General features: G+C 34.7%; 1 protein-coding gene across 1 annotated transcript in view; it reads right to left on the reverse strand.

Moving 5' to 3' along the window:
- LOC129232679 (sodium/potassium-transporting ATPase subunit alpha-like) overlaps positions 1-14,242 on the reverse strand; it is a 108,169-nt gene that overhangs the window by 59,092 nt on the left and 34,835 nt on the right. Inside the window, exons 4-5 of the mRNA XM_054866810.1 lie at positions 7,692-7,895; positions 3,011-3,124 (exon numbers count right to left, since the gene is read on the reverse strand). Of these exons, the coding sequence (XP_054722785.1) occupies positions 3,011-3,124; positions 7,692-7,895 (318 nt within the window). The remainder of the gene's footprint in view (positions 1-3,010; positions 3,125-7,691; positions 7,896-14,242) is intronic.

The following is a 14,242-nucleotide window of genomic DNA, read 5'->3' on the forward strand; positions in this document are numbered from 1 at the left end:
TATATCAGTTTTAATGCAATTAACTTAGCATTAGCTGTTTCACTTATTTTTCTTCTGCTAGCTACTTTTACAGTTATATGATTCATAAATAATGTACATTAGTCTCTGCACAGTCATAAGACATTTTTTTTTTTTTTTTTGAGCCATGTTTAAAATTTAACTAGGCACTTTTAATATGAATTAAAATTGTTCAATTACTAATAATTTTAGGAACATAAAATACAAGTAAATGATGAATATTACATCACTTTGTTATATTCATGATGTATTATACACCATAAAAATATAGTACATAACTTTTTAGTTATTTTTTTATGATAAATGAACAATTTAATTATGATTAATATACTTTTTATTTTGAAAATACCATAGTTGAAAAAATAAATATCGAAAATATCAAAATATCTTGAAATTTTCAAAATGAATGTCGGATATATATATCGTGATATTTATCATGATATATACCGACTGATATATATCGGCGAAACCTGATTGTCATCCACTATTCACTCTCGTCTAATGCAAGCACCGTGGTTCACCACCAGCTCCCAGCGATGTGGAAGGCGATGGACACCTGTTGCAACGCGTCATCGACTCATCTAACATGAAGCTTTTTTTATTAAGCACTTTTAATATACTTGGCCTGATTGTCACGGAGTAATGTGAGGCCTGATTTTGTTTTTATCTCAACATCTAGATCACTTAAAGACTTCGAGATTTCACTAAATGATTTGCTTGATCTTAAGGTACAACTTAACGCTGAAAAATTAAAATTCTGGAATAAAATTATTATTTCGGTTAGGAGGGGAAAACAGCAAATTTCATGTCATTTCCCTATAAAATGTTTAAATATAAAACCCATTGTTACAAATTTTGTTGCCTTGCAACAGTAAGGTTAAAAGCAATCTAATGAAAATTTTGAATCAAGGCTTCTCTGAATCAAGGATGAAATAAGCAAACATAAATCCTAGAGAGGAACAAGGGTTAAATTTTAGTGCCAACTGCTTAAAGTTTTAGACACGTACATAGGTTTTTTTTCCCTTTGAGTACCGAGCATTTATATGAAAATATAAGGTGAAGTTTCGTGATGGTAAAGTTATTCTATTTCTGAAATACATTTACACTAAAAAGTAGAAAAAAACAGAATTTTTTAAAAAATACTAAGCACTTTTCATAATGCACTCAAAAGGAAAAATAACTTTTCTGGGTCAGAAAGGACAATTTAAGAATTCCTGTAGTTTTAGAAAATTCTAAGAAAATGACACCACAAAAGAAGAAAAGTGCGGTTCTAGTCATTTCAAATCCAACTTTCCCAATAAGAAAAATATGCATGTTTCAACACTCAAAGTTATGATTGAAAGCTAGATAATGATAAGAAATTCTCTTCATGACTTGAGCCGAACTTTTCTTCGTTTGCGGTGTCTTTTTCTCGGACATTTCGAAAACTAGAGGAATTTTTAAATTGTCCTTTCTGACTCAGAAAAGTTATTTTGTCGTTTTGGGTGCATTATGAAAGGTGTTTGGCATTTTTTAAAAAAATCTGTTATTCATTAAAATGTTTTGTACAATGAAATGCACGCAGGAAAAATGTCTTTAAGTTGTCTTAAGTTAAGCGTTTACTTATACATTATTTATTAAATCACTTACGTATCCATTTATGAATTGATTCACATACATTCCTACTCTTAATGATTTATTAATTTATGTATTATTTCATCAAAAATATTTTGGGGTATAAAATAGAATATACCGGAAAAATAGTATATTTTTCACTTTGCGCCATGGAAAAAATAATGAAAAAATTCCCCCTTTTTTGAAGGTACAAAATTTAACCAAACTGCCAAAATTTATGTTTAACAGTAAATTTACTGTTAATTTAAAAACTGAACAGTTAAATAAACTAAACAGTAAATTTACTGTTCAGTTTATTTCAAAGTTGCTAAAGCTTATTTTAAATAATGTTTCAATGCAAGCTTCACTGTAAAATGCAGTTCATTTTTAAAACAAATTTCCTATTTGTTCATTTTCAGAAAGATAAGCTATCTTGTTTCACTCATTACTTTAGGAGCAAAAAGATCACATAGCCACCAACACCATATATTACCGTAGATTTTGACCTCTACTCAAGGACAAACAAATCAGATGCAAGAAAAAAGAAATTTCACCTTTTCATTTCATAATACTGCAGGACATCTTGAATTTTTTTCGAAAATTGAAAACATAAACTATCACAAATGATCCAAATTAAAAAAAAAAAAAAGACTCTTAAAGCTTGGCAAATATATAGATTCTGATAAGTTGAAGTATGACCTTGGCAATGTTTACTTATTTCTGCGGAGTTCAGTAAAGAAGAAACGTGTTATTGGTACAGAGTTGAGTCGGAATATCTCCGCAAAACGACTGCGAAAGAAACCCAACTCTGCTCAGCGCCCTTCCCTATTAGTCGACCCTGTCTATCTCGAATTTTACGGGAGAGAAGAAAAATTTGAGATATGGAGGTTTCGAGATAGAGAGGTTTTGAAAAATGTTCTAAAAATAAGTAATTGGAGCAATGACTCGAAAGTAAAACTTTGGAAGCAATTTTACTAATCAACAATGTCCCCTTCCTCTTAGTTTCCGAATGGATATAATTGCTGGAAAACTTGCTTCTTGAACATAAAGTTTTAATTCTGGAGGATTATGTGACTGTTAATATTGAGAAAAATGCTTTTTGTCTCCAAATTCCAGTCAATAAAGATCGTTGGGGATCGAATTCAAGAAAGATTTTTTTAGTCGAAATTCGAGATATACAGGTTTTCAGAAAATTTCACTCGAGACAAACATGGGGAAAAACATTGAATAAATACTTTATGTGCAGGGAAAATGAAAAACTTCGACATAGAGAAGTTTTCGAGATAGGTAGGTTCGAGATAAACAGGTTCGACTACTGCAAAAGAAGTAAATGTTCTCAAGGTCGAGCTTCAGCTTATCGCTACCAGGCTCTAGGAGGGGCCAGTGCGAAGGTACTCACCTGCGGCACCATGTTCTTGAACGACTCCATGATCTTGGAACTCTTCGCCTCCTGGTAGTAGGAGAAGACTCCGGTGACGATCACCACAACCGAAAGCACCACGCCCAGGTACAACTGAAATGAACAGCAGTTATCACTCAGACATTCCACGTGGACGGTGATCCCCATCCAATTACCATTTTCTCTTTATCTTAATACATAAAAATCAATGTCCTGAGATAACATATAAAGGGTGTCCCAAAATTAACGCAAGATTTGAATTTGCCACAATTTTTGCTGTGAATTGTTGGCAGCCACGGAAAAAGAACAATTTGACAGCTGGGAGTTTAGGATTAGTAAAAATGGAGTGTTATGCTATTATACAGCCAGCGAAACAATTCAATCACTGCATAAGGAATTTCTTGTTCGTGTACTCTCTCGTTTCGGTGATATGAATTGTACCCTAGATCGTGTGATTTTACATCATTAGACTTCTCCCTATGGGGTTATTTGAAGTCGAACGTCTATGTCAGCAATCCCACAACCACCCGCGCATTATCTAATTGCGCCAATAACAGTAAACTGCTTGACCCGCCCAAACTTTCATTATTTTTCAAATAACTGTTCGATAATGAAAACGCATTATAGAATCGAAAACGCTCCATTTGTAATAACCCTAGACCCTCAGCTGCCAAATTGTCCTTTTTTCAAGATTGCCCACAATTTATTGCAAAAATGACGGCAAATTCAAATCTTGCGTTAATTTTGGGACACCCTTTATATATCAACGCACAGCCAATACCGCTGAAGCCTCAGACTTGAAATTTGGCAGGCATGTCCACATAATTTTTTACCTTCTGCCTGAAATGTTTTGGCGCATTTTTTTTCTGTCACCCGCAAGCGCATAGTTTACTAATTCATGAATAAGTGTTTTCTTTTTTTTTCTTTTTTCAATTTCTACAGTAATTTTTAAGTTATGCCGATTTAAAAATGGCTCTAAAAGTTGCTCTCATTGAGAAATAGAGTTAGTATTTCACGCCGAAATCGAAGAACTTAACTACGTTGTACACGACGGCAAAATTAGTTTTCCCTCGTAGAGATAAGGCCTTTCGCCCTTACTCCTGCTTCGGCGCATACAATAGGGAAGTTTTCGATTTTTCAATTTTATTTTTATATGATAGAGTAACATGTATAAACATTATAGGTGAAAAAATTTTTGCGATACGATAAGTAGTTTTTTTTAAATTAATTTTTAAAGTTCAAGCGATTGTGACGTCAAATGGCACAGGAAGTGACGTCATGCGCTCTTCCGATACGGGTAGAGCCGCTATATAGATAGGCCTACGCATCAGCTTTAGTTTAGCCATTTTGGATCGGATTTTTCATTGTTGCGCTGCTTGGGTTACCACAGCAAAGTTTCGGATTTCGCCAAATTTGCAGAAAAAAATATTTTATTTTATCAGGTATTTGTTCAGGATCCATAACTTTTAAAACTTTAACCATAACTTTAACTTTTAAAACACAACTTGAATATTTGATGATATAACAATGCTATTTAAATTCGAAAAAGCACTTTACAATATTTTTGCCATTTTGCTCTCGTCGCCAAACTTATTTTTTTTTCACTTTAGGATTCCCAACCAAGAAATAGTCTGCAGACTTTCTCAAGGATCTGCGACGCAGCGTCGAGCAGTTTCTGCTACCGGGCAGGTAAGTTTCAAGAATTAAAGGACAGTGCTGTTGCATATATCCTTTGTCGTTGTCTAAGTTTATAAATCATATTCGTTTTAAATGTTTTAATCAGTTTCATTCATCTCTGAAGGAACTGCTGGGGGAAGCATCTCTTCTCAAATGGTTCCCCTTTAGGTTTTGTATGTTGGTCAAAATAATTTGTCAGTTTTTAACCCCCGACACACAAAGTTTGACGTGTCTGTGTATCTGTGCGTCTGTCTGTAGCACTCTAGTGCCTAAACGGATGTACCGATTTAAAAAAAATAATAATTAATTTGAATTTTGACATCTTGAATTCAAATTATGTTTTTCGCAATCACGAGTGTGTGTATGTAGGCGTGTGTGTTTGTGTGTGGGGGGGGGGGGTATGTGTGTTGTGTGTAGGAGTATGTGTATATGTGTGTAGGCATGTGTGTTTGTGTCTCTGTGCAGGCATAAGTGTGAGTAGTTGTGTGTATGAATGTTTGTGTATGTGGGGGGGTATGCGTGTTGTGTGTAGGAGTATGTGTATATGTGTGTAGGCATGTGTGTTTGTGTCTCCGTGCAGGCATGAGTGTGAGTAGTTGTGTGTATGAATGTTTGTGTATGTGGGGGGGGGGTATGTGTATGTGTGTGTAGGCATATGTGTTCGTGTCTGTGTGCAGGCATGAATGTGTGGGTAGTTTGTATGAGTGTGTGTATGTGTTTGTGTGTGTGTGACATGTGTAGGTGTCTGTATGTAGTTGTGAGTATGTGTGTGTGTATTTGTGTGTGTGTGCGTGTGTGTGTAGTTGTGTATGTATGCGCGTGTGTGTAGGACATGGATACAACCTGGAGTGTGTGTGTGTGTGTGTATGAAGACATGTGTGTTTATGTGTGTGGAGGTATGTGTGTTGTGTGTAGGGGGTATGTGTATGTGTGTAGGCATGTGTGTTTGTGTCTGTGTGCAGGTATGAGTGTGTGGGTAGTTGTGTGTATGAGTGTTTGTGTGTGGTGGGGAATGTGTATGTGTGTAGGCATATGTGTTTGTGTCTGTTTGCAGGCATGAGTGTGATGAGTGTGTGGGTAGTTGTGTGTAAGCATGGGTGTGATGAGTGTGTGGGTAGTTGTGTGTGTATGTGTAGGTGCTTGTATGTATGTGTAGGTGCCTGTATGTATGTGTAGGTGCCTGTATGTATGTAGGTGTCTGTATGTATGCGTGTGTGTATATGTATGTGTTTTTGTGTGTATGTGTGTGTAGGTGTATGTATTTGTGTGTGTGTAGTTGTGTATGTATACGTGTAAGTGTAGAATATAGATGCAACCTGGAGACGGCTTTCGCTATAGGAGCCTCGTCGTGAGGGGTCGACGGTGAATGGGTGCGGCGGGTGGTGGTGGGAAAATAAAATCAAAGGACATTAAAACAGTCAAGTGACAACAATAAGCCATCGTGATTGCTCAAAGAAAAAAAAAAAAGTTTTGAAAGGAGAGTTGATCGAGAGTGTTCTTAGGTAGGTTGCATCTTTGGATGACATTAATTAACAAAGATATTAGCTAAAAACCTCTAAAAGGTTTTTCGCGATTTTTACAGCGAAATCATAGTTAAACATTTTAAAATTTAATACCAAAATAAAGAGAATTTTTTTTCGCGTCTGATAGAATGTGTTTGTAACTTCCATGTTTCCTAGAGCTCGAATTTTAACGTTTTTTTTAAAGCTAATTTTAATAACGGCTAAGCCTGCATTCACGCGATTGATCACCGAATTCATGGTTGGCCGACAAGGAAATAAAACGCAACGATTTAAAATTTTTATCTGTTGCCAGTTTCTATTTAATAGCAAATAAAAGACTCGAAATTGATTTTGAATAATATGAGGCTTTTAAAAGGATTTTCAATTTTCTTCTTGATTCTACAGATGCGACTCAATCGGGGTTTTTTTAAATCTTTAATTTTGTCGATGTTAATTATTTTGGTTTGTGATTCAAAATGTAAAACTTTGTTCATGAGTTTATTTCGGCAGAGCTCTTCCAAGTTTTATGTCCTTTACGCTCTTAACAATTTCACTTTTTTCTACTCCCTAACAATCGCTTGGCTCAGTATAGTATAGCCTATAAAAGCTCTTGCGCCTTAAAATATATATATATATATATATATATATATATATATATATATATATATATATATATATATATATATATATATATATATATATTAATTTGAAATTTTGGCATCTTGAATGTGCGTGTAGGCGTTCGTATGTGTGTTTGTGTTTGTGTGCAGGCATGAGTGTGTGTATGCGTGCGTAGGAGAGTGTGTATGTGTAGGTGTGTGTGTGTATGCGTGTGTGAGTAGGATGTGGACGCAACCTGGACACGGTTTTCGCAAGAGGAGCAGCATCGTGAGGCGGACGGTCGACGTTGATGCTGCAGAGGGTGCTGGCGAGAAAATAAAATCAACGTAACGCCAAAAACAGTCAAATGAGAACAATAAGCAATCGCGATTGCTCAAAAAAAAAAAAAAAACAGTAGAATCAACCAAGCATTAACTAAAGTCATTTTGTAAGGAAAATGAATAAATTAAGTCCCAAATTTAGCAAGATTCAAATACATTAAGCACATAAACGCGTAAAAATAAAAAAAAATTACGAAACAACACTATTTCACTGAGAAAAATGAAGTTTTCAAAAATGAGTACATTCATGCTTTCAAATTTTCTTTCAACCTTTTGTTTTAAATAGTGTGCTGAACTATTTCATACTCAAAAATGAGTACATAACTCTGTTAATACTCAATTTTAAAATTATTACACATTCAAAAATGAGCACATGTTGATTTGAGTATTTGTTGAGTATTTGAATGTTTTAAATTTGAACACCACAGTTTTGACTCGGCGATAAATTCAACTTTGATCACTTTTTTGTCATTATTGAAATCGTTGTTTTCAGAGTGTTGTTGCATTCGTGCACATGAACGTGCGAACGGACGCTACAACCTGAGCCGTGTGGGTACTCACGTTGTCGTCGGGTGCCTCTTCGAAGGTGGAGGCCTGTATGGAGTAGGCGATGAAGCAGAGCGCGGCTCCGATCCACAGCAGCAGCGCGAAGCCGCCGAAGAGGTTCTTGCAGAACTTGACCCATTCCGGGGTCTTCTTGGGGGGCGTCAGGGCGTTGGGGCCGTCCCGGGCCAGGACCTCGCTCGCCTTGCTCGACGTTAGGCCCTGAAAACAAAAATACGATCTGCTGTTACAAGTTTTCACAAAGTAGAGAAGTAGGGATGACTGTTGTATCTTGACTGTTGTACTTTTCAATATTAGATTTTGTGTAAATATTTCCTTTGTTTTCGCATTTATACTTAATTTTGCTTCCGGATACATTAAAAACATCATCGAAAAACTCAAGTAGCCGAGAGGAAACCCATATTTTCAAAAATAGGAAAGTAACAGTATGTCTAGAATTTAAAAAGAAAAGAAACGACAACCGATAACTCAAAATGGATTTTTTTCAAAATACGAACGAAACTGGAAAAAGAATTAGTGTGGGAAAATCCGAAAAAAAAAAAAGAAAGGAAGGAAGAAATTATTTGAATTAATTAGCTTTTTTCTGAGTACATTTTATTTTAAAGTTGCTTTTCATGCTTCCAGCAAAAGTATGAAGAAAAACGTTTTACCTTCAAGTTTTTTGCTACTTCACACGGAAATGGAGTTGGTGACGACGTTGGGGGTAAAACGTTAAGGGGTCTAAGGACCTTTAATCTTCAGAATTTTCGATTTTCTGGAAAAAATATATGTTATGCATAATTTTATTCTGAACAATTTGATACCTTATTTATTACCATACGCCGAAAACTTTTCGAGTTATTGAAAAAATGCGTAAACTTTCCCCGTAGAGATTTACGTTAACAGCAGCTGTTTAAGCCTCTTTTTCTCAGGTGCCGATTTCTTCGGTTTTCTCGTTTTGCGCGCATGATATTTCAGAAAGTTTGTTATAAATTTCCGTAAAACTTTTCATGCATATTTGTCTGATACATCTTAACGATCTGAACCTGAATTTCAACTAAAAAATTAAAGTTAATATTTAAAAATAATTTTTTTTTACCCAAAAGTTTGTAAATTTTCGATATTAATTTACCAAATTTCAAAAAAATAAATAAATAATTTGAAAAAAATAAATAAATTTAGGTTCAGGTCATAAATATAAACCGGATAAACATACATTAAAAGTTTTACGGACATATATAAGAAACTTTCTGAGATATCATGCGCGCAAAACGAGAAAACCGAAGAAACCGGCACCTGAGAAAAAGAAGTTTAAACAGCTACTGTTAACATAAATCTCTATGGGGAAAGTTTAGGCATTTTTACAACTCGAAAAGTTTTTGGCGTATGGTAATAAATAAGGTATCAAATTGTTCAGAATAAATATATGCATAACATATATTTTTTCCAGAAAATCGAAAATCTTGAAGTTTAAAGGTCCTTAGACGCCTTAAAAGACTTCATCAAAAGGTAATGAGTAACACACACAGTTCGTTCAGTATGCCGAAGGTTTTGCCAATTTAGCAACTCGCTCCGAGCACAAAAATTCTTGTCATAAAAAAGGCAGATTGAAGTAAGATTGTATGCTATCATGTTTCTACACAATACGGTGCAAAAGGGGGACAATGGCGGATACAAGGGGAGGGTCATGGGGGTCATGACCCCCCCCCCCCTAAACCGTCGACAATAGTATTCGTCCACATTTTTTTCAAATGCTTCTTTACTAATAATAAAGCAGAAAGTCTCTCTGTCCGGAGGATGTCTGGATGTCTGTAGGATGTGTGAAGGATGTCTGTAGGATGTCTGTGACGCGCATAGCGCCTAAACCGTTCGGCCGATTTTCATGAAATTTGGCACAAAGTTAGTATGTAGCATGGGGGTGTGCACCTCGAAGCGATTTTTCGAAAATTCGATGTGGTTCTTTTTTTATTCCAATTTTAAGACAAAAAACTATCATAAATTACGAAATTATCATAACGTGGAACCCTAACATATGCACAAGCCAATTGGCGAGATACGAAATGATCATAGCGTGGAACTGTAACGTCGGTACAAGCCAATTGGCGAGAAAATTCACCATACATTATTTGTAAATATACAGGCAAACCAAAAGACCTTTAATTTTTCTATTACGGGCGAAGCCGTGCGGGTGCCACTAGTTATGAATAAAATGTCAAGGATTTCAGTAGTCTTTTCAATTCGTGAGTTATTTTTGAAAGTAATTATTTGAACTATTTCTTTTCGTTGCTTATAAAATTTATAACGTTTATGTCCAACGAGTTGCCTTATTCCTGATCGATTTGTTGCTTTTTATTGACACTCAAACAGTTTCGAAAACATTTCGTACTCAAAACCGTAAGTTCGTTCATAAGGCGGGGAGGGGAGGCATTCTTTAGCATGACCCGCCCCCCCCCCATAAAATGGTAGTCTGTATCCGCCCCTGAACGGGAAAAGGGGCCATTCGGGAGCAACTCACCCCTTAACTTTAATCTAAAAATCAACATAATTAATTGCCAATAGAGAATTAAAATGGGTTAGTGTTGATGATGAATGCCCCATCTCAAAGGGGGCGACACGCCGAGACCCACGTGATAACAGGCTCTCCCCCCCGCTTCGTTACGCCACCAGTCGTCGATCTATGAACTTGGCGCGAAACTTTGAAAGCAGTGCGTTTTACCAGTAAACAGTAGTGCTCTGGCTGAAATAGATGAAATAGGAAATATGTAGTTTCGGATGCATATTTTTGAATACAATACTGTTGGATTTATCTCCTCCTTTAAACGTACTGGAATGTAGAGGCAAATAAAAAAATATATATATATAATAAGTCTCGTAAGTGTCTGAGTGTCAGCTGAGTGAAAGTGAGTCAGCGATTTGCGCTACCGAACAACCTGCATTGGAAGAAAAAAATCGGGTGCCTCATGGAATAAATTTAAAAGTTCGGAGGTAAGTAATTTTCTCAGATAAATAAATCAACATTTTATGCATTAGAGTTCTTGCAGTTAAGGTTACTTAACTTTTCCTCCATTACACAAACAATTGTCAGTTTCCTTTCTGATATCTTTGTCTGTAACTTGTAATTTCGGCATACTGCTTTAATATTTGAAACGGTTAACTTGCAACTTTTTATTTCTTTATTTTTTTCAACCTTGTACACGCATTTATTCGAAATGGATTTTCCAAGCTGACAATATACATATGTCAAAATTTTCTGTGAATATACTACTTGTTGCTAACAGAAGCAACGTAACTTGGTGTTGATATTCAGTTAATATGTAAAGAAGTTTATTGAAACAGGCTTTTAACTGAACTAATCTTATATTTTCGGTTTCGATTAAATTGTTTCATACGCTAGCATGTGTTATTTTGATCAAAAAACATTACTTGATGTGCTTCCGTAGTTCTGAGGTAAGAAGATTAGCTTTGAACGCCGGAGGTCGTGGGTTCGATTCTCAGACATTTTCCCCCAACTGCGCCCCTGCAAAGTTATTCAAACAAGCTGGTTCTGTACGCAAATTAAAAAAAAATATGTTTTTTTTTCTTTTTTGCACTGTTGTCTTTAAGTTTTATGATATTTATGTACAAATTGTGGTTGAGTTAAGGGTATTCATGATTTCTGGGCTTGCGAAAGATTACTTTTGAGCAGTGGATACATAACGTGTTTTTGCCAAATGCTCTATGCTTGTTTGTTATGCTTAAAAAAGGCAAAATGTCTTGAACTATATAATTTTTGAACTCCTTGGGTTTTCTGTTAATAAGCTTTCAGGAACTCTGAAACTGTAACATAAATTGAATTAAGGGGCTGTCCATAAAGGATGTTGCAAAATTTTGAACAAATCCCCCCCCCTCCTCCTTGTTACATGTAACGCTGTTCAACATGAGCATATTGTTATAAACAACGCGTGATGTCACACTTCTTGTTATCCTCTCCCTTCCCCCTGTCACAAAAATGTCACACTGAATTCCTAAAAGAGCCTACTCAGTAAAATGTTGATCTAAATTTAACATATATGAAGTTTTAAGTATTGAAAAAAGTTGCTAAAATGGTCATTCTATGAGAAGTTCTTTGAAAAAGGTTACTTTGTCATCAATTAATGCTCTTTAAAATAATTTTTCAAAAGCCTAAAATGATGAACTATTAAAGCCCCCCCCCCCCACACACAAGAATCATTAGCAGCAGGAAAAGCTAAAAATTGAAAAGTAGCCAAATTCCAAAAAAAAAAAAAAAAAAGGCTGCTTTGATATTGAATACATTTTTTTGATGTACAACATACATATGTCAAAATGAAAGCAACGATGAAAGTTTTTTTTTTGAAGTCGGTCCAATCGTGTTTTTAGATTTTCGTTGTGCGTGCGTGTCCGAGGCCTTCGAGAAAGGAAGGCCATCCAACTAGCAAATGACGTCATCGTTCGTCGATCCACAATGATATTGGGAAGTGAGCGCTTCGATTAGTATTTTGGTTTAACTAAACTATTTGATTTATTTATTATTGTCTTCTATTATTTTAGTAGCATTAAAACTTCTACTTTTTCATTTGAAAACATAAAAAGGAACCAATAATCATACATTAAAAAATACATTGAGGAGCTTAATTCATAGTATTTCACATAAAAACATTTATAAGTCTTACAAAGTATTCAAATAACTAAACACGATTTTATTTTACAATCTTGTAAAAACGAAGTGATAAATAAACATAGTTTTATTTTTAATTTGAAATTTTTTTAACACTAATAGCATTTTAATGATGTTGTATAATTCATTCTTTAATTAACGTTTTTCAAGTTGAATTCCTGTGTAACTTTTCGAGAGTGCCCACCGAAGGGGGGAGGGGTAGGAATCATAGTCTCATAATAATGATAGCTTTTCAACGGCTATAGTTATAAATAACTGTGCCCTTGAAATTTTAAGGGAGATGGGGGAGATGTTTATGGGGGTATTTTTCTTGAAGTTTTCATAATTGAAGGAGGTAATACACCGTTTACTTTGGGGGATGGCACCCAAACGTTCATGTCTTTTTAAAAGTATAAATTTGCTAAGCTAAGTTAACATTAATAATCTGGTATTATGCATTTTAATTTGATGTTATGTCTTTGAAACATATTGCAGTTATGTTTCCCGTTTACTTTAGTAAAAATGTTTAATTTATAGTTTAAAATTTCATTTTATTGTTATTTAAATACAATGGTGAAATTATTTTTTGTTTTGATGTAATTGTAAAATGAAAGTTCATTTATTTATTTGAATACTTCTTAAGACTTAATGTTTCAATACAATATACGAGTAGTTAAAATGCTATTAGTGTTAAAAAAAAATTTCAAATTAAAAATAAAACTATGTTTATTTATCACTTCGTTTTTATAAGATTGTAAAATAAAATCGTGTTTAGTTATTTGAATACTTTGTAAGACTTATAAATGTTTTTATGTGAAATACTATGAATTAAGCTCCTCAGTGTATTTTTTAATGTATGATTATTGGTTCCTTTTTATGTTTTCAAATGAAAAAGTAGAAGTTTTAATGCTACTAAAATAATAGAAGACAATAATGAATGAATCAAATAGTTTAGTTAAACCAAAATACTAATCGAAGCGCTCACTTCCCAATATCATTGTGGATCGACGAACGATGACGTCATTTGCTAGTTGGATGGATTTCCTATCTCGAAGGCCTCGGACACGCACACACAACGAAAATCTAAAAACACGATTAGACCGACTTCAAAAAAAAAAAAAAAAAAAAAACTTTCATCGTTGCCATGGCAACTATAGAAGCGTTGCATGTTGCGGACGACAAACAAAAAAAAAATGTAGCGTAGAACGGATAAAATAGGCTGAACTCAAGGTTCAGCTGAAGCGAGCGTGGAATTTGCAGTTTAATCGACATACCAATTCAGAGAAAAACACGAAGCTCTGCATAAGTTTGACGCAGAAAAGTTTTGAACAGTCGAAAACTCGCTTGTAACGACCACACGAGAAAACAGAGTGAGGTTGGTGGAGATAAGCCTTGAATCCAAATAATGTTCATCCCTTCCACCTCGAGGCAACAAGAATTTACTTTTGACTTGTGGCAACAGTGTAAAAAACAGAATAAGATTTTGTTTATTAAGATGAAGGTGACATGTTAAGAATTTGGCCATTTTTGTTGAAAGAAATTTAATTAGATTGATGTAAATAATGTGTAAAATGTCTGAATTAAATGTGATTTTTAATGTAAGCATTTTCTTACAAGAACGTCGTGAACTTTGGTTTTACTGCGTAGGCTATTTGGTTCGCAAAGTTAAAAATGTGTTACGAGACGGTAGCTAGTAGTGATGTTCCGGATATCCGTATCCGTATCCGCGGATATCCGAGGAGAAATTAAGATCTGTATCCGTATCCGTTACTTTTTTGACGGATCTTAAACGGATCTTTTCTATTCTAAAAATTCTTAAATATTTGAATAAAAGACTCTTAAATTCCGTTTAAATTAGGTTTTATTCCCTATTTAAATTATAAGGTATCATTTCAGATGCCAACGGCCCTCTGAG

Source organism: Uloborus diversus, unplaced genomic scaffold (genome assembly GCF_026930045.1).
Source record: "Uloborus diversus isolate 005 unplaced genomic scaffold, Udiv.v.3.1 scaffold_13, whole genome shotgun sequence".
Lineage (NCBI taxonomy): Eukaryota > Metazoa > Arthropoda > Arachnida > Araneae > Uloboridae > Uloborus > Uloborus diversus.